The sequence below is a fragment of the Aedes aegypti genome, chromosome 1, assembly GCF_002204515.2.
Source record: "Aedes aegypti strain LVP_AGWG chromosome 1, AaegL5.0 Primary Assembly, whole genome shotgun sequence".
Lineage (NCBI taxonomy): Eukaryota > Metazoa > Arthropoda > Insecta > Diptera > Culicidae > Aedes > Aedes aegypti.
This window is the reverse complement of record NC_035107.1, coordinates 93061193-93082877: the sequence shown is the minus strand read 5'-3', so window position 1 is coordinate 93082877 and position 21685 is coordinate 93061193. Positions and strand designations below refer to the sequence as shown.

At 38.6% G+C, this 21685-nt stretch overlaps 1 protein-coding gene across 2 annotated transcripts in view; it reads left to right on the top strand.

The window, feature by feature from the left end:
• Positions 1–318: 318 nt before the first annotated feature.
• LOC5576682 (kelch-like protein 13) overlaps positions 319–21685 on the top strand; it is a 28459-nt gene continuing 7092 nt past the window's right edge. The window contains exons 1-2 of one of the 2 annotated variants that reach the window (XM_021842657.1): positions 319–549; positions 18394–19022. In XM_021842657.1, the coding sequence (XP_021698349.1) occupies positions 18828–19022 (195 nt within the window). In that variant the 5' untranslated portion in view covers positions 319–549; positions 18394–18827. Of the gene's footprint in view, positions 767–18393; positions 19023–21685 lie in introns of both variants that reach the window. The other variant, XM_021842668.1, reaches the window with a different exon arrangement.

The following is a 21685-nucleotide window of genomic DNA, read 5'->3' as shown; positions in this document are numbered from 1 at the left end:
TTCTTAAATAAATAATAATTAGTGATTAGTTATTGACATTTTTTATTATTCATGATTAATCATTAACTCTCAGGTTCAAAAAGATACTAACAAAGAAATAAAGTTAGCAAAAAATATATCGGCAAGCTTTATCGACTTCTGACGTTTCTTTCCATTTGCATCAACCTCCCCTTCTTGTCTGTATTAGTACTGCCTGAAGTATCAACAAAACTGAACCCACCATACAAATTCCGGTTCTGCATTACGCTCGGTCACGAAAATGTAAACACAAACGAAACAAAAATGAATGAACATCACGAACCGACAACGACAATGAATGCGCTGCTAGGGAACGATTTCAGTCCATCAGTGGCAACCCGATCGACTGTTGCTTGGATTCGAACCGTTGCGCGTTGCCGTCGCGATCGTCTGCCATACACAACCAACAACAAAGGCTGAAACCAACCCGATCACCTTTCAACAAAAGTGAGGGATAGTAGAAAATAGTGAAGGAAAACCACCGACTAGTGTCGCTCACCTGTTGGATGCTGCTTTATTCGAATTGAAAAGGTAGATTTTCATTTCTCATCGATACTTTAATTTCAAAGTGCTTACAAAAATTGTTAAGTGCAAAAAAGGAAAAAAACCCGTTCTTGCCTGGCCATAGGAAAGTGAAAATCAGTGAGTGAAGAACCAAAGAAGTCGTTGACCTACTTTGATTCGTGCAGGCTCAACAATACACACCTGGGATGATGGGATACGCCGCTCCGAACACGTCAAAAGCGTAGTAGGCGAGTTTTTGCATTCGTCATCGTGTATCATCGAGTCGGCCTTGCTTTTGCCCTTTTCCATGTTTGCAATCGTGCAATCGACGAATAACCAACCATATGCAATGCACATAAATCGTGCAAATTGCACGATTAGAAACGGAATCAGCCATTATCGTTCTACCACCTTGCATTGGCAGCAGAAGTGCTGCGGTTCAGGAAACGACTTTGAGATGAACCATTGAATCCATTAATATCTGCCCCCGGTCTTCGGTGGTCGTCATGCAATGACTGTGCTCAAGGAGAAATCGAAATTTAACTTCAAGCATCCAGTACAAGCAGTTAGCCCACGGCAGCTGTGCGATAGAAGATCGTTCCATTCATTCGACCGATGATGATCGAGTCCATTCAATGCTAATCCAGCCCGTTACCATAATGGTTCGATGGTTTTGAAGAATGGAAATCAGCAATGTAGTGTTGTGTGTGGTGAATGAAATCAAATGGGAAGCAATGGGATTGAACCAGTAGATACACTTTTAATCAGAAAGCCTCTCGTAACTAGTTCACTCTATCACCTTTCACCACCAGTTATGACATGTCTCTAGATGATCATACTGCTCAACAGTGGATAGCGGTTTGGTAGGAGTCATGGAGTGTGATAGTGACTCGATGACGTGTTCGATTATGATTAAAATCTTAACGCGTATTAAAATAATTGCAAAAAACAATGGATCTATATAATGATGGTGAAGAACAAAATACACTGGAAACACTTGTTTGTATTTCTTCTAATAGGGTGGCTGATCCAGTGGTAGTGTGTGTCCCAATAATAGTGGTAGTGTGGTTTTAAGCGTGTTATAGGCAATTTATATTTTTATGTGTATTTTTCTACCATGACCCTTGTTAAAATAATATGAATGTGTATAAAAAAATCATGGATATCAGTAAGGAAATAGTAAAAAACAATTATAAACCTTAACTTTTTTGCTCCCTTGCACCAGTAAAAGTATGTCGTTCCTGTAATAGTGAGTTTCAATAGGCCTTTTCATGTGACAGCTCCGTGTATGCATTTGTTTACATCTGCCGAAGAGCGGTGCATACACGGGGCTGTCATTTCCGAAGAAGAACTGTCAAACAGTTTCCGAATCAGCTGATTTTAAATGTCTTCTGAAAAGGCCTATGGAAAATCAATGTAAACCACTATTATAGGAACACAAGTTACCACTATTACTGGAACATGTTCGAGTAATGGAGGAAATGATTTTTTAGAAGATTCAATGATTTTATCATTCTAATATTATTTTTTTCGTGAAATAGAAAAGAATAGCTTTCAAATGACGTATTCAGATATGAAAAACGACCTTCCGTTATTTTTTGGCGAATTTTTATTTCTCATCCCGTTACTATTGCCTCTATCACTGCACTGGCACAGACGCCCTATCCATTTCTCACCATTTTTATTCAGCATACGAAAAATTTATATCTGACACAATCTTGCGATTCATCAACATTATGAAATATTCCTGAAAAAACAACAATAAAAGTTTTTGTATGTTTTGCGTTTGTCTACTGACGCTATCCGCAACCTGGGAGGGAAGCACAGATACTACACACAAAATTTAACACATTTTTTTTTTCAAACTGCCAGAAAACTCCAGCTTGTCAACAACAATCAAGGCAGACTTGATGAAAATCGCTGGTTTAATTTGGTTGTGTATCGATCTTTTCGGACATACATGGAAAAAGGGCCAAAGTTTTCTATGCTTTTCATTTCCGTTTTTTATTGGAAAAAGTAAAATGATGCGTATTCGAACACTATATATTCAATAAGAATAGAAGGCATTACTATTCAATAATAGCTTCTTAATCGATTTTTGCCACATGAATAGCTTCTTAATCGATTTTTACACATTTGATGAAATTCCAAAATACGTTTTGGACAATTACGCGCTTTTTTCATGTTAGTCCATTGTTTAAGATCCGGGCTCACAGTGACAGTTCGTGACAGCAGAATCTCGGGTCACTATGACGTACATTAATTTCGTATCTGTTTCTCCCTCCCAGCCCGCAACTACCTTCATGGTTATTACCGTGCCCCCCCGCTAATTTGAACGGCACCTCATGCAAACCATCGGGGTTCATTTTTAATTTGAACATCTAGTCACCCTAGAAAAGTGTTTCTGGTTACCTCTTTTACTGTTTTGTTTTGATTCTGCATTCCGTTCCACAGCGTTCCATCTCACTTCACTCCGTTCCATGAGCTAAATGACGTTTGAACCATTTTTAATCTGAACGATGTGCAAATTAGCGGGGTACAGATTAAAAAGTGTTCAGATTAAATGTGGTCAAACCAACGGAGGTACCCGGTATTTCGAAACTGGTCGTATGTTCAATTACAGAAAACAGACGTTCAAGTCTGGTTATAAAATTGTGGTGGCGCTAGTATCGTTTATTATCCATGATGACAAGTGGTGAATGATTGACTTATCTGGATATTCATATTCACCACCAGGCATAGCAGAATTCGTTCTTAATTGAATTTTGAAGCATGATCAAAGCAAGCGAAGAAAAAAATCCCATTTGTAGTGGTCCATAATCGGCAATGTATTGCCAGTTGTAATGCAGTTGTGATGCAACCGTTTGACCGACTGCTGCAGCAACATTATATTTCTTTGCATATTTTAAAATTTCAATGACCTAGGCAAGTTTAGTGGATGTGTAATTATTATTTTACCGAATTATGTGGCTGTATGGAGAATATTTCAACATTTTTTGGGAAATAATCGTAGTAAGGAAGAGCAGAAATTTCAAAACTTTGAGTACCGGAAGAGATGGATATTGTTGAGGGAAATCAGTTATAAATAATTTGCTAAAAATATTCCGTCAAAACTCTAAAATTATGAGGGGGCTCTGTTGGGAATTATTCTGAACAGTCATCGATATGGGGATGGCTGTTGGTATTTCTCCAAACATTATATCCAGGTACTTTTAGTGGTTTCCTCTACTTATTCCACTTCGGAGGTTTCTCAGGAATCCATGGGTTATACATGGAATTCCTTCAAAAAATTTTCCTGGGATTCTTCCTGTAATTTTATCAATAATTGCTCTAGAAATTTATCCACAGATTCAATGAGAAATTTCGTCCGTGGAAAATCCTTCAATCGTATCTTCAGGATTTCATCCTGGTACTCTTACAGAGATTCCTTCAAAGGTCCTCTACAAATTATTCAGGGTTTCCTCCACTGATTCCTTTGACGATCAATCTATAAAAAAAAAATCCTCAAGTGATTTCTTCAGTGACTTTTCAGGGCTTACACCAAGGCTGCCTCCAAGAATTCCTCCAGAGTTTGCTATAATTTCTCCAAAGATCCCTTCAGGAATTTCTTTTGAAGTAATTTAGTCACAAGGAATCACATCACAAATTCTTTGAAAAACTTGTCCAGGAATTCCTCAAGATATTCATCACCAGAAATATCACCAGAACTTTTGTCACGGATTCCTCCTTAAATTCCACCAGGAGTTCCATCAGAAATTCCACCAGGAATTTCTTCAGCGATTCTTTCTAGTCATTTTTCTACAGATTTTTTCGGAGATGCATCCAAAACCTCCTCAAGAGATTTCTTCAATGATATTCCAGAAATTGCTTCTTTTCCACACGATTTTCTCATGAAATTCTTTAAAAAATTATTATCGAAACACATGCAGAAATTTACTTCAGGAATTCTTACAGTGATTCATCAAGGAATTTCTCCAGGGATTCCACCAAGAATTTCTCCGAGGACTCCAACAGGAAGCCTTAAGGGATTGCACAAGAAATAGTGCAAAAGAATTCACCAAAAAATCCTCCACAGGATTCCACCAGGAATTTCTTCTGAAATTCGTCTTGTAATTTTTTAAAAGGATTTCCCTAGTTACCATCCAGGGATTCTTCTAGGAAATCTTCATTTTTTTTATAAATTCCTCCAGTGTTTCTTTCAAAGATTCTTCTTGGTATCCCAGGATGGACCCTATGAGGCATTCGTCCTGGAATTTCTTCAAAAATCTACCATAAATTCCTCCGAGAACTTTAAATTTTTTTTCTTCCAGGATTTCTTGCAGGATTTATTCCAGGGAATCGAAGGAACTTCTGATGAAATCCATACAGAAACTCCTCATGAATAATCCTCTATAAATGAACTCCTGATGAAATCCCTCGTGAAACTTCTGATGTAATCCTTGGGGGAGTTTCTGATGGAATCCCTACGGCAACTCTTGATAGATGAATCTCTGAAAGAACTTCTTATGGAATCCCAGAGGAACTATTGCTACTACACCTGGCGGAACTTCTTATAAAGGAAATCCTGATGGACTCCCTAGAGGAACTTCTAAAAGAACCCCTGTAGGATTTCCTGGTGGAGTTTCTGAAGGAACTCCAGATGGAATCCCTGGAGAAACTCCCAATGTAATCCCTGGAGGAACTCGCAGTGTAATCCCTGGATGAACTTCCGATGGGTTCGCTGAAGGAATTCCAAATTGAACTCCTGATTAAATCCCTTGAAAAACTCCTGATTTAATCCCTAGAAGAACTCCTGTGAAAAAACTTAGGAGAACTCCTTATGGAATCCCTAGAAAAACTTTTGATGGAATCTCTGGAGGAATTCCAGGTACAATATCCAAAGGAACTGCTAATGAAATCTCGGTAAGAACCCCTGATGAAATTCCTCGAAAAACTCTTGATAAAATCCTTATGTAATCCCCAGAAGAATGATGAAATCCCTGTAGGAGTTCCAGATGGAATCTCTGAAGGAACTTTTAATGGAATCTCTAGAAGAACTCATGATGAAATCCCTGGTAGAATTTCTGATAAAGAACTCATGATAGAATCCCTTGACTCCTAGAGGAACTCCTTATGATATCCCTAGAAGAAAACCTGATGGATTTCCTTGAGGAACTCCTGACGTGATCCCTTGTGGAACTCCTGGAGGAATTTCAGGTGAAAACTCTGAAGGAACTCTTGATGAAATCACTGAAGAAACACCTGATGAAATCTTCAGAAGAACTCTGAAGGAAGCTCTAAAGGTATCCCTGATCAAATCCCTACAGAAACTCCTGATGAAATCCCTGGAGAAACTCCTGATGGGGTCCTTGGAGGTATACCTATAGATATTCTTACAAGAAATCCTGATGGAAATATCCAGATGGAATCCTTGGAGGAACTCCTGATAGGAAACCAGGCGGAATTCCTGGTGGAATTTCTCTCCTGAATGGAGGCAAGGTTTCCTGAATGAAGCCTTCCAAACTTTCCAGAAGGAATACTTCCAAACTTACCGGTCCTCCAAACCATTGTGTAATAAGCCTTCCATAGCTCCCTGTATAGATTGAGAGGGATACTAGAGAAGATATAAACTACATAAGCAGAAGGGCATATACACCCGATTCTGTTTTTGCACGAGGGATGCGTACCGTGCAAAAAAAGTTTTCAGTTCATAATTTCAAAAACCGTGCAAAAAAAGTAATACCATTTCTCGACGTTTCATGCAAAAATATGGTTTTGGCGGAAAAAATGGAAACTTTTTTTTGCACGGCCGTGTAAAAAAAAATCCGGAAGCAGAATCGAGTGTAGTTTCATTAACAATAAAAAACTAAGCAAACGGGAAGAGGTGAATGACGCGTCAGCCTGGTAATGTGTTTCGAACGACGAAGTTGCGCTGGAATTGCTCCTGTTGCAATATAAATAAGGCGGCATCCACAAATTACGTAACGCTCTAGGGGGAGGGGGGGAGTTGGTTCAAGCGTTACGGCTCATACAAAAATTTAAAATTTTTCATACAAAAAGCGTTACGGAGGGGGGGGGGGTCAAAAATTTCCAATTTTAGCGTTACGTAATAAATGGACGCCGCCTAACTAACTTGAAACACAATCAGAAAGCAGTATTGTGAAAAAAATTCAAATAAAGCCGACTTAATTGTGCAATTCATGAACTCCCCTGAGAGGGTAAAGTAATTCCACCGAGAAGGTAGAGCAATTCCCCCGAGAGGGTAAAGTGATTCCCCTGAGAGGGTGAATCAATTCCCTTGAGAGGGAATGAGGAATTAGGAGTGAGGAATAAGGAGTAAGGAATGGGAGTGAGGAGTGAGCAGTGAAGAATGAGAAACGAGGGATGAGAAGTGAGGAGTGAGGAATGAGGAGTAGGGAATGAGAAATGAGGAACGTGGTGTGAGAAATGAGGAGTGAGGAGAAAGAAATGAGTTGTGAGGAATAAGGAGTAGAGAAAGGAATGAGGAGTAAGAAACAAAGCGTAAGGAATGAGGAGTAAGAAATGAGGAATAAGAGATGATGATTTAGGAGTGAGGTCTGAAAAGTGAGGAGTGAAATGTAGAATGGGGGTAAGGTGTGAGGAATGGGGAACCGGGAATGTGAAATGAAGAGCGAGAAGTGCGAAATGAAAAATGAGGAATGAGGAGTAAACAATAAGCAACAAGGAGCGAGGAGTGAGAAATGAGAATTGGGAAATGAGGAATGAGAAATGAAGATAACGGAATGAGGAGCTAGGAATGAAGAATGAGGAAAGAAGAATGAGGAGTAAGAAATGAAGAATGAGTAGTAAGGAACGAAGAATGAGGTGTGAGAAATGAGGTGTGAAGAGTGAGAAATGGGCAGTGAGGAATGAGGAGGGAGAAATGAGGAATGTGAAATGAGATGTAAAGAACGAGGAATTAGGAGTGTTCAATGAGGAATTAGAAGAAAGGAATGAGGAATAAAAAACGAGGAATGAAGAGCAAGGAATGTGGAATGAGGAGTAAGGAATGAGGAATGAGGAGTGGGGAGTAAGTAAGAAGGAGTTAGGAATGAGAAATGAGGAGTAAGGAATGAGGAAAGAAGAGTGAGAAATGAGGATTAAGCAGTGAAGAGTGAGGAATGAGGAATGAGCAGTGAGGAGAAAGGAATGATGAATAAGGAGTGAGTAATGAAGAGTAAGGAATGAGGAATGCCATTACACCGAATTCCAATATCACGGGGCGATGTCATTCAAGATGATTGACCATTCCGGGAAACAGCATTCGGGGTCATGGAATTCGGGGTAGTGGCATTCTGAGAGATGGAGAACCTTCCAAGGTTCCGGATGGTTCCGGAAGACCTTCCAAGATTCCCAGAAGGAAGACTTCCATGCTTCTCGGAGGCTTTCTCCGGAAAGCTTAGAAGGCGTCCTATGAAAAGCTTGGAAGGCTTTCTTTCATTCTTCAATATTTCACCTAACTGCAGTCGAATTTAATGGTCATTTATTAAAGTAAATTTGAAACGAAAATCAATCCTGTTGCACAAAGTATATACCGGTATAGGTATAGGTGATAACAATCACTCTCAAATTTTACCAAGAAGTCTTTAAAATCTACTCTAATTTTTCAACTTATTCACATTGTTATAACATATGGAAACATCATGCTTTTAAATTATTGGCATAACAGCCACGTTGGTAACATGCCCAAAAAGGCCGTCATCTTAGATTTCAAAATGGCGTCGAACATCGATTTTCATCATCCCCTCGTCGCGCCCGTCCCAAAAATACCCATATTGCATGGGTTTTCAACAATTTTCCTTGACCAGATGCCGCCATCTTGGATTTCAAAATGGCGTCGGATATCGATGTTCATCATCCCCTCGTCGTGCCCGTTCCGAAAATACCCATATTGCATGGGTTTTCAACAATTTTCCTTGACCAGATGCCGCCATCTTGGATTTCAAAATGGCGTCAGAGCATCGATTTTCGTCATCCCCTCATCGTGCCCGTTCCGAAAATACCCATATTGCATAGATTTTCAAGGATTTTACCAAACCGGAGGCCGCCATCTTGAATTTCTAAATGGCGTCGGACAAGGATTGCCGTCATTCTCTCGTCGTGCCCGTTCCGAAAATATCCATGAGAACATACCTTGATTTATTTTTATTGGCCTTTTCCCATTATGCGCAAGATTTTGGTTTCAGTATTTGTATCAATGATAGGATAGATAGGGTTAGCTATAGAATTTTGCAAATAGTATATTTTTACCCAAAGATACACTGATAGGCAAAATAAAGTACCCACCTCACCAGTTTTCGAATTTCTCTCATTGAGTTGGTTCAAATTAAAGTTAACACACTTAAATCTTTTTTGATATTTTATTTTTGATATTCTTTTAAAGTTGCACTTACGAAATTTTGATAGAAAAAATAATTTCACTCAAAGAAAGAGAAAATCAATTTGTATTGAAAAATAAATAGTGACAAAATAAAGTGCCCACTACCTTCTTAGCCCCAGAAAAGATGATTTAAGAAAAATAAAAAGCAAATTAATAGTTAATGTGTCTCCTTTGGCCTTAAGAACTTGCTGGAGGCGCTTCGGCATGCTTTTCATCAGGTTTTGTAGGTGTTGTGGTTCTAGTTCTTTCCAGGCGCGCTCCAAGGCTTCAAAATAATTATGTTTGTTGGTAACACCAGTTTTGTCAAACCTGGCATCGAGAATCTCCCACAAATTCTCGATGGGGTTGAGGTCTGTGCTTTGTGGAGGTCATTCCAGCGGTTTAATCCGACTATACCGGAAGAAAGACTTGGTCTTCTTGGCAGTATGCTTCGGGTCGTTGTTCTAGAGAAATATAAATTTCTCTTCATGGCCCGTCTGGATCAGCGAAACCTTCAGATTTTCCCGCAAGATGTTGATGTAGGAATCTGCCGTCATTATTCCGTCGATTTTCACGAGGCTTCCTACTCCACTCCATGAAAAACACCCCCAGACCATCACATTTCCTCCTCCATGCTTCACCGTTCCTTGGATGTAGCGCTCCTGAAGCTCGAGCTGTTTAACGAAAAGCGGCGGGCTCGTGTGTGATGCAGAGCGCCACATCCAAGGAACGGTGAAGCATGGAGGAGGAAATGTGATGGTCTGGGGGTGTTTTTCATGGAGTGGAGTAGGAAGCCTCGTGAAAATCGACGGAATAATGACGGCAGATTCCTACATCAACATCTTGCGGGAAGTCTTTCTTCCGGTCTTGTCGGATTAAACCGCTGCAATGGCTTCCACAAAGCTCAGACCTCAACCCCATCGAGAATTTATGGGCGATTCTCTATGCCAGGGTTGACAAAACTGGTGTTACCAACAAAAATAATTATTTTGAAGCCTTGGAGCGCGCCGGGAAAGAACTAGAACCACAACACCTACAAAACCTGATGAAAAGCATGCCGAAGCGGCTCCAGCAAGTCCTTAAGGCCAAAGGAGGACACATTAACTATTAAATTGCTTTTTATTTTTCTAAAATCATCTTTTCTGAGGCCAAGAAGGAAGTGGGCACTTTATTTTGTCACTATTTATTTTTCAATACAAATTGATTTTCTTTTTCTTTGAGTGAAAATTTTTTATTTTATCAAAATTTCGTAAGTGCAACTTTAAAAGAATATCAAAAACAAAATATCAAAAAAGATTTAAGTGTGTTAACTTTAATTTGAACCAAATCAATGAGAGAAATTCGAAAACTGGTGAGGTGGGCACTTTATTTTGCCTCTCAGTGTAGATGATAAAAATATGCTTGATCAAACAGTGATAAAAAATGCTGATAGTATCTCCATCCGTCTATCAATTGATAGTGATAATATAGTCTATCTTCTATTCATCATTTTTCAAGAAGTGATAGTATCCCTATCACTACCCATAGTGATAGTATCATTTGATTGTATCAAAAGATAGACGTGATAATGGTAAATGAGAGGGATAAATTTGAAGCCTGTTACCTGGAATCGAACCAAGAACCTTGTGATCGATAGGCTCGTGCGCACTCCCCTCGTCTATCGGGTTTATGGACAAAAGGTCGAAGGACAAAAGGTCGAAAGGACAAAAGGACGAAAATGATTTGCTTGGTGGAAATTTTTCCTTCTTTGAAAAAAAGATTTTCGAGCCTTTGTCTCCCCTTTTTTGTTCTTCGACCTTTTGTCCTTTCGACCTTTTGTCCTTTCAACCTTTTGTCTTTCGACCTTCTGTCCTTTCGACCTTTTGTCTTTCGACCTTTTGTCATAGATTCCGTCTATCGATGCCTTGATGTGGGGTGATGCTAAAACGATAAATAAAGCTTTCGTATTGCAATCGTTCCATCTTTCTCAAGGCAAAATGTATGAATTTCTATAGTCCAGATCGTCGCGTGTATAACTGATACGCAATAAGAACAAATCAAGAGAACCGTGTTCGACCACTCCCCCCTCCGCAACAGTCCTTGTATGAAAAAGTAAATTTTGTGTTTGAGCCGCAACGTTTGAGCCTACTCCCCCTCCCCCTAGAGCGTTACGTAATTTGTGGACGGCGCCTTAGTCTGCACAAATTTAGTGACGTTGTGTACTCAATATGACTCTCAGCTATTCTATTTATAACTGCAATGCTGTTCTCAGTGTAGTCTGTATTTTTCTGCATTGGCCCTTTCAACGAGTAGAACATAATGAGTGACGTTCAATTTCAGGCATTGTCAACAAATACGAAAAGTTACACATACATAACCTAGTTTTTGTACTTTTTTGGATTGCCGAAGAGAACAATTTTGTTGCCGACAATAGTAATTGCATTGCCGATAAAAGAACAAGTGCCTCGTGACTTTGGTGAGGAAAAATAGACGATTTAGAAAACAAAATAGTGTTTTGTGCATAATAATTATTAAAATAAGTGTGCTCAAGTGTAGTTCAGGTGTCTCCTGTTAATTTTTGTGCTTTGTTGTTGTGTATAATTGCCTTCCTTAAAGTTCAACTGCTTAGGCTGCCGACAATACGTAAGTTCCCCTAATTAAAAATGCAAGTTAAACACGAAAAACGTTAAATTAATGAAGCATATCGTGTTCTTGAATCCGGACACATGCACCGAAATGCCGGACGCTTTTGAATCGAAATCCGGACAGAAGCGTTTGGGTAGACAATACATATGAAAAACTAATAAAAGACACATAACTAAAACCTACAATCATCAATATAATAGAATTTGATGTATTCGTATACTTAAACATACATGGAAGGCCAAAACGTTGAGTAAATTACTATTGTTTTACCTGCACTCCATGCCAACAGCCTGCATTTAGGGTTCACTGAAATGATCCTCAATATTTATACTTTTCCTGCGTAAATCTTTTGTCTGGTAATAAGTTACACTTTTTGTTCTGTTATTATACAGTTTTGTTTCAAGTCACAATAAAATGTTTTCCAAAAGCTCGCTAAAAATAAGGTTTTCACGAAACGTCCGGGTCCGGGTAGCTTCAACGTCAGTCGAGAGTAGCTGACGTTCTTGTCGAAAACTCTTCACTAATGGATTCGATGCTCTGGAGAAACGACGTTCAAATGGTGCTGCTTATTTGTTTTTATTTTTTATATTTAATTGCAAAGGATTACTAGATGGAACAATGAATTAAAATGAAGAGCAATATTGAAGCTATGATTGTAAATTACAGCCTACATTTATTGTTTGATTTCATATTAAATTTGATAAATACAATCAGAGTGTCCGGATATTGGTACCGTCCGGATTTTGATTCACCACGGTATAGGCTAAAAAATGAAAAATGTAGAGAAATGTGTTTTGTGCGGTCTAGATCCTCATGATAAAAAAGATTGCCCTAAATTTCAAAATTACTCATCAAAGCTAAAGTACTCTGTCAAGGAACGTTCTAAGCGATCCTATGCGGAATTGGTAAAAAAAAACCTTAGTTTCAAATATGTTTTTGGAACTATCAGATTCTGATGATGACTCTGATTCAGATACTGAATATGATTCCTTACCATCGCAGAAGGGCAAAAGAGGTAGAAAGCATTTTCCCTCCTCTGTTATGTCAAAGAACAAGCAAAAAGTAGCTAGGATTGAGAAAGTTCATACTCCAGAAAAATACAATCTTGTTCCTCGAGATTCTGTTGAATTCAACAAAAGCTTCCCATTACTTTCTGGTAATGCTCATCGTGATACATCCTCAACTGAACCAAAATTTCAATCACAGAAAGGAAATACTATGTTCACTGGTTTTTTGAAACTTTCAACTATTATTCAGTGGGTTTTGGATATTTTAAAAGCACCAAAACCTATTCAAGATTTATTGTTTGGATGTATACCGATGATAGCTAACTTTGGTAAACAGATGACTATTCAGTGGCCCATTTTATCTTTAATTGATTTCGATGGCTAGATACGCAAATCAATTGACTGATCACGTATCAGTATTACAATAGAATTGTAGGAGTGTTATGGCTAATATCAACTCATTGAATTTATTAATATCAGAAACTAACTGTGATATTTTTGCGTTATGTGAAACATGGTTGATTCCTGAATTGACGGTTGATTTGATTGATTTCAATATTATTAGACAGAACCGAAGCGATGGCTACGGAGGGGTTTTAATTGGTATTAAGAAATGTCATTCCTTTTATAGAATTGGTGTTTCTAATAAATCCAAAATAGAAGTTATAGCATGTCATGTGAATATGAAAGGTAAGGAATTTTCTCTAGTTTCCTTTTATGTACCTCCAAAAGTAACTTTTAGCTACAATGATCTTGAAACAATACTTGATACCATTCCTGCGCCTTGGGTAATCGTTGGTGATTTTAATTGTCATAGTACTGCATGGGGTTCTGACCATGATGAGAAAAGAGCGATGCCAATCCATGACATGTTAGATTGTTACAATTTATGTATTCTGAATACAGGAAATGTAACAAGAATTGCAGGTCCACAAAAAAAGGATGCTGTTTTAGATTTATCATTCTGATCATCTTCAATGGTTTATGATTGTTCATGGATAGTAATTGACAATCCGCATGGAAGTGATCATCTACCAATCGTTATTTCAATTCATAATGATAATCAAAGAATGAGGGAATATGTGAACATTGAATATGATTTAACTAAAAACATTGACTGGAAAAAATATAGTTCGATAATTTCAGAGGCTCTTGAGAATCTGGCAGATTTATGTTTAGAGGATGAATATGATTTTATTGTGAATTTTATTATAGATAGTGCTATTAAAGCTCAAAATAAACCGATTCCAAATAAAAAAAATAGTAAATCGCATACCAAATCCATGGTGGGATAAAGAATGCAATATTGTTGTAAAAGAAAAATCTGCTGCTTTTAAAGTTTATCGAAAAGTGCGTTCGAGACAATCTTATGAGAAATATATTTCACTTGAACGTAGGTTTAAAAATTTAGTGAGAGCAAAGAAAAAATCATATTGGAGAAAGTTTGTCGGAAAATTATCACATGAGACCTCTATGACTGCTCTTTGGAAAGCTGCTAAAAATATGAGAAATAAATCTTCAGTTAATGAGGATAAAGAGTATTCACATGAATGGATCAAAAAGTTTGCTAAAAAAATTTGCCCGGATATTGTTTCAGAAAACCAAATTTGTTTTGATACTTCTGAGGATAGTGTACCAATGTTCACAATGATTGAGTTTTCATTAGCTCTTCTATCAGGAAGGAACAATTCTCCAGGGAAAGATGGTATAAAATTTGATCTATTAAAACATCTTCCAGATGTAGCTAAAAAAAGATTATTGAATTTATTTAATTGTTTCCTAGACCATAATGTTATTCCAAATGATTGGAGAAAAGTCAGGGTAATTGCGGTCCAAAAGCCGAGTAAGCCACCTTCTGATCACAACTCTTATCGTCCCATTTCTATGTTGTCATGTATACGAAAATTAATGGAAAAAATGATTCTGAACCGTTTAGACAATTGGGCTAAATCAAATAAGTTGATTTCAGAAACACAATTTGGTTTTCGTAAAGGAAAAGGGACTACTGATTGTCTTGGTTTGTTGACAACTGAAATTGATATAGCGTTTGGTAGTAAACAACAAATGACCTCTGTCTTTCTAGATATAAAAGGGGCCTTTGATTCAGTTTCCCTTGGCATTCTTACTCAAAAATTGCATAGGAAAGGACTTTCTCCAAAACTCAATAATTTTGTGAATAATTTATTAAGGGAAAAGCACATGTATTTTTCTAGTGGCTCAATCTCAGAATACCGAGTAAGTTATATGGGTTTGCCTCAGGGCTCTTGCCTGAGTCCACTTCTGTATAACATATATGTGAGTGAGATTGATAATTGCTTGGCCGAAGGATGTACTCTCAGACAATTAGCTGATGATTGTGTTATTTCTGTAATAGGTAAAGATAGAGAAGATTTGCAAGCTCCGCTTCAAGCTACATTAGATAGTTTGTCTTCATGGGCAACTGATTTAGGAATCGAATTTTCACCAGAAAAGACTGAAATGGTTGTTTTTTCTAAAAAACATCATCCAGCAAAATTTGAACTACTGCTATTAGGGAAAAAAAATTAATCAATCTTTATCCTACAAATACTTGGGTATTTGGTTAGATTCCAAGTGTACATGGAAAAAACATGTTCAATATATAAAATCTAAGTGTGAGCAAAGAATAAATTTTATCAGGTCCATTACTGGAAGTTGGTGGGGAGCTCATCCAGAAGACTTAATTAGGTTGTACAAGACAACGGTACGATCTGTGATAGAGTATGGAAGTTTTTGCTTTTATCCAGCTGCACGTACACATATCCTTGTTCTAGAAAGGATTCAGTATCGATGTCTTCGTTTAGCATTGGGATCTATGAATTCTACTCATACTAAAAGTTTGGAAGTCCTAGCGGGTGTTCCTCCTTTAATGATTAGGTTCTATGAGCTTGGGAGTCGGTTTCTAATTCGCAGTGAAATCATGAATCCTATTATCACTGCAAATTTTGAAAAACTTCTGCAATTAATGGTACAGTCCAGACGAATGCCACTTTATTATTGGCACATGTATGAAGATATTTCACCTGCTATAATAGATTCAGAACAGCTCAATATAAATTTCCTTCAGTTAAACAACGATAAAGTTACATATGACATTTCTATGAAACAAGAAATAAATAATATTCCAGATTACTTGAGATCCAAAATAATACCTTCAATATTTTCATCGAAATATGGAAGACTTTCTTCTGACAAATGTTTTTACACTGATGGCTCTAGCATAGATAATAGTGTAGGTTACGGTGTTTTCAATGAAAACGTTTCTACATATCATCAGCTTAAGAATCCTTGTTCAGTATTTGTTGCGGAGTTGGCAGCGATATATAATGCTTTAATTATCATCCTTAATTTATCGGTTGGCAGCTATTACATATTTTCCGACAGTCTTAGCTCTATTGAAGCTTTAAAATCAATAAAACCACAAAATGCAACATATTTTATTATTGAAATAAGAAAACTATTGAATACATTAACAATGCGCTCTTTCAGCATCACTTTCATATGGATACCATCGCATTGCCTCATCAATGGTAATGAAAAGGCAGATATTTTAGCCAAAAAAGGTGCCATAGTAGGTGAAATTTTTGAAAGAAAAATTGATTTTAGGGAGTTTTTTCAAACATGTCGCCGGAAAGCAATTGCTGAATGGCAAAGATCTTGGGATGAAGGATCTATGGGACGTTACTTATACGGTCTTGCACCAAAAATATCAAAACAATCATGGTTTAAAGATTATAATCTGACTAGGGACTTTATTAAGGTTATTTCTAGACTAATGTCGAATCATTATAGATCTAAGGCATCTAAGGGGCCCAAATAGCCGTAGCGGTAAACGCGCAGCTATTCAGCAAGACCATGCTGAGGGTCGTGGGTTCGCATCCCACCGGTCGAGGATCTTTTCGGGTTGGAAATTTTCTCGACTTCCCAGGGCATAGAGTATCATCGTACCTGCCAGACGATATACGCATGCAAAAATGGTCATTGGCATAGTAAGCTCTCTGTTAATAACTGTGGAAGTGCACATAAGAACACTAAGCTGAGAAGCAGGCTCTGTCCCAGTGGGGACGTAACGCCAGAAAAGAAGGAGAAGAAGGCTCACCTTAAGCGTATTGGTTTAAGTGATACTAATCATTGTGACTGTGGTAAAGGATTTGAAGATATAGAACACGTCGTTTGGGTTTGTTCTAAATATGAAGTAAAAAGACAAGAATTGATTGATTCCCTTCCTGTTTTATGGAAACCACCCAACGCAACAGTCCGCGATGCTCTGTTTTCTCGCAATCCCAATTTCCTAAATCCTATTATAAATTTCTAAAAGCTATTGACTTTCCTATCTAATTTTTGTCTTTAACAGTGAATTACTATTACCTGCGACTTGATTGATTGACGGATGTCTTAAGCCATATATCAAACCGATTCCGTTTCCTCAAATTTTCCTCAAGCCACCATTTTGAACTGCACGACGCCTCCAATAATACCATTGAGCTGATCATCACCATCTCATCTGAGCAACTTCACAAATCCATTGAGAAGATGGAGTGACAAGAGAATCGTCCTACGATGCATCCCAAGCCCCGAGTTTAGAACTTCTAACTTGTCGTGAAAGTATGACAAGATGTAGAAGCTAAACAAAATTAATACAAACATTGTATATAACATTATTGAATCGGCCCCTAATACTTTATAGTAAGGGCCTAAATAAAGATAGGTTTGAGGGTTTTATGCCTATAGGAGAAGAGATTTTTTTTCACTCCTACAGGCTTTCCCTCATTCAAAAAAAAATATATATATATAGGCTACTTGATGAGATTCACGATTTTAAACTACTGTAGTGAGAGAGCCACGTGATTTTCGCGAAATTCAAGCCTACTACTATTACCATTCCCAGCACTGACAAAATTAAGCATAAGTGGCCTTAAATCTCATCTAAAACTCTTTTTGAGTAAGCTAAATGCAATAACCCGACCAACCAGTCTTCATAATTCTTTATAGATCTTTGACCAACGATGGCGATCGCTAACGGTTCAAAACGAATCTATATCGATCGCTATCGAAAATCACTGACTGGTTGACCGGGAAGTACAATACATTCTTGCATCAATGCATTTCGGGAAATCCCGGGATTTTGGAAAATATCCCGGGATTCGGGATTTTTTAGATCCCGGGATTTCCCGGGATTTTTGTCTCTGGATTCCCGGGACAAGACCCTCTAGTTTAGAAGCTTGGAAGGCTTCCTTCTGGCGGATTGAAAGGCTTACTCCGGGAAAGCTTGGAAGGTTTTCTCCGGAAAGCTTGGAAGGATTCCTCCTGGAAGCTTCCTTCGGGAAGCTTGAAAGACACACAAATAGCCTAAAAGACCATCGTGGGTCGTTTTGCCTCAATGATGCATTTTACCCCAGATTCCCTTATCCTCCGAGAAGCGGTTTGGAAGGCTTCCTCCAGAAATCTTGGATGACTTTCTTCAGGATCTTGGAAGGCTTTCTCCAGGAAGCTTGGAAGACTTCCTCCGGAAAGCTTAGAAGGCGTCTTCCGGGAAGCTTGGAAGGGTTGTATGCCGATCAAGTGTTCATCAATCATCCACGACTCGATCAATAGCTCAAACACTATTTACTTACGATCCTCGACGCTTTTTTTTATTTCACTGCTCGACCGACACGTGACATGTTTGATTCTGCCCTCATCGCTCGCCCCCTCAGGAGCAAGCGTCAAGGTCAAATGATCACACAGAACTTCCGAGCTTATGTCTGGAAAAAAAATGTAGAAAAATTCATATTAGATTCCATAATGAAATTGTACCATTCTTTTGTTATTTACTGTTGATCATCTCGCTCAAGTTTTCTTTCTGTATCTCAATAATTCCAGATTTCAAACACAATCCGGCACTCCATCAACATCACCCAACGCACCGAGAACCGCTCTCCTCGTCCCGCGCTCCACACCATATCCCCCCCTCACATACCTATGAAACAGCCATGAACGCGTGGTCGTAGGTAATGGTTGCCCATAACAGCTGCTGTTTGGTGCAGAAAACAACGAACCGTTCGCACGGCGGCAGCGTGGTTGCACAATGTCGAACGGCTTCTCCCGCGCCACCGCCATCACCTGCTTCAGTTGGGCGTGGGAAGTCTCCGAACTGCTGCGCTGTTGAACTTGTCCCGCGCTCTGTTTGCCACCCTAATCACCGACCGGCAAACCAACCGATGGGGCGGCGCCTTTTTATGCGTGAGGGCGGAATCAGTGCGTGAACGACGAACTTTTGTGGATTATTGGTGGAAGTTGGTGGAGGTTCTTGCAGAATGGCAGCCACCGAAGTTGCGGTTCCCCATATCACACCGCAGACGATCGTCGGCGCTGAGGAGGGTAAAGAGCTGAACGGGATAGTGTTCGAGTCCTTCAGCCACACCGGGACGATCCTCAAAGGACTGAACGAACTGCGCCTGAAAGGGGTGCTGGTGGACGTGACGTTGCGAACCGATGGGAAGGTGTTTCGGGTAAGTAACTGGGTCGTAATTGCTTAACCGTAATTAAACCAGCGCAGCGGGTCTCATCCATTTTGGAGGCTTCGGAGTTTCGGTACACCATTCACGGTGCAGCCTCAAAAGTATTAATGAGATTGCATAATTATCTTCTTCTGATTGCGCCGAGATGCCGCTTCGACACGGTGCCCAAATTGTTTCGTTCATCATTGAGTGTACCGTATCTGCCGTTGTTAAATGGCTTAAATTGGTCATTATGATGCATGATCTCTTCGCCGTTTGTGCGATTGAACTCAACGCATCTTGGGATGAAGGGGTGTACTTTGTTCGCATCGTTAAAAGTTGAAGGTGATCATGAACCATGAATGACTCACGGCGGTCGATTCACGGTAGTGATGGAATCTCTTCTTTTTTCTCTGATGTCGATGGTGTAACCTGCACCAGAATATTATACGCCAACAAACTCATGGCAGGTTGCCTTCCAGTTTCTCGGTCGTCTCGCACTTCTAAAATCCTGCTCCACTTTGTCGTCAAACCACCTAGCTCGTAGCGCCCCTCTTCATCTTGTATCGGCTGGATTCGAAGTGAACATCATTTTTGCGGGACAATTGTCCAGCATTCTCAAATCGCACCCTTCCAGCTTTGGCTACTCTCTGGATACTTGGTTCAACGTAGAGCACCACAAGGTCGTGGTTCATTCTTTTCCACCACACTCCATTTTTCACATACTCCGCCAAAGATCGTTGTTCAAAAACTCCAAGCACTTGCAGGTCCTCTTCGAGCGTTGTCCACGTCTCATGTCCGTAGAGAACTAACGGTCTTATCTGCGTCAAGTAAAGTTTACCAGACCGTAAGTAAACGCGACTTCCGGCAATAATACGCCTTCGAATTTCTCTGCTGCAGTTGTTATCCAAAATTACCAATGATGCGAGGTGCACTGATTTATCAACCACCTCAAACTTGTCAACCATCACACGTCGGCTGGTATACTGCTCAGCGACAATGTCCACATCGGACAGCCTTGACCTTCACAACTGAACCTCATATACAGAGGCGCGTCCACGTTCGAAACCATGGGTAGGACAAACGTTGAAAAAAAAATATTTTGTGCACATTGAAGCTAAGATAAATTTTGACCCTATGGAATCCTACACTGGAAATTTCAAGTAACCGTATTCAAAGGGCCCAAACGCAAAAGGGTGTAAGTGACATTTTGGTCGGTTTTGAGTTGAGGAAATTCTTCTGTTTCCAAGCGTTCTAAAGATATTTTCAAGTGACTTATCCGCTCAATATACGAAATAACATGATTGTTTGAAAACTGGCTTGTTTTATTGTTTGGCTCTCATACAATTTGTATGAAATTTCAGTTAAAGTTCGAAGTAGATTTTCTTAAAACTGAGTTTTTTTTTTCATTGACACCCCTTTGCTTCTAACCCCCTCATTTTCACGCCAGACTACGCAAGTGGCTTAAAATAGGAAATTAGAGACCTATTGCCTGAAAAAAGAGACTTTAAAAGATTCAGAAAGAGGTTGTTAAGAGTCGTAACAGGAACCAAGAAAACAGAACGAAACCTATTAGAAGCCAGGAGTTCAGGCAGTTCCTTCTTGAAGAGTTTGATTCTTCATAGCATCAGAGCAGGCATTTCAAGATCCAAGAACTTTTTGGAATTACGTGATTTTCCCCAGGAATTTCATCTGCAATTTATTAAGATAAAATTTTTAGATGTTACTCCGAAAATTTCCTAAAGAGTTTGACTAGGGAATTTTGTTTTGGATGCCTCAAGAATTCAACCGAGATTTACCCAAAGAAAACCACAGAAACAGAATTTCTTCAGAGACTCATCAGAATTCCTCCTGAAATTCTTTGTGAATTTTTTCAAGAAAGTCTCAATTCCTCTATGATTTTATCCAATGATTAATCAACCTTTCTAGGGATTTCCTATAAAACTGTTTTTGAGAGTTAATATAAAATTTCAACTAGATTTCTCTAAAGATACCTTCAGCAATTCCCTCGAAGATTTCTTCTTAGGTTTCTTCAGAAATTCCTCCCGTCATACTTATATTTTCTCCAGGAAAATGCCAATGAATTATTTCGGAAGAATAAATCCGTGAAGAACTTCTAAAGAAAATTCTGAAATTATCTCATATAAAACTAGTGTACGTATTAAAGTCACTATCAATCATCAATGATCTCTGAAATAACGTCTGAACTCTTGAGTAAGTTGCAGATGATTTCCTAGATAATTCGCTAAGATAAACTTAAAAACTAAATCAATCGAGTCTCGGGATAGCACTTTGCAAGATTTTCTAAAGGAATTCCTCGAAAAACATTGGAAACAATCTCTAAAGAAGCTTGTGTAGGAATGATCGGAGGAATTATTGGGAAAATTGGTATAGTATTAGCTGGTGTGAAAACTTAAATAAACTTTCAAAAGTTGCATTAGAATTTTTGGGAAAACTTTTTTTTAAATGTTTGGAAAAACTGCAGGAGTAATACTTGGATGAAATGCTGAAGAAATTTTTAAGTAAATAAATGTTTTTTTTTTTTGAAGAACCCTTAAGAAATTTTGGGTTTCTGGGATAAATTGGGGATGTATTCTTGAAGAAATCCACATGAACAGAAGAAATTCTAGCAGGCTTTCTTGAAAAAAACCCACAGCGATTTTTTTTTTCAAAAA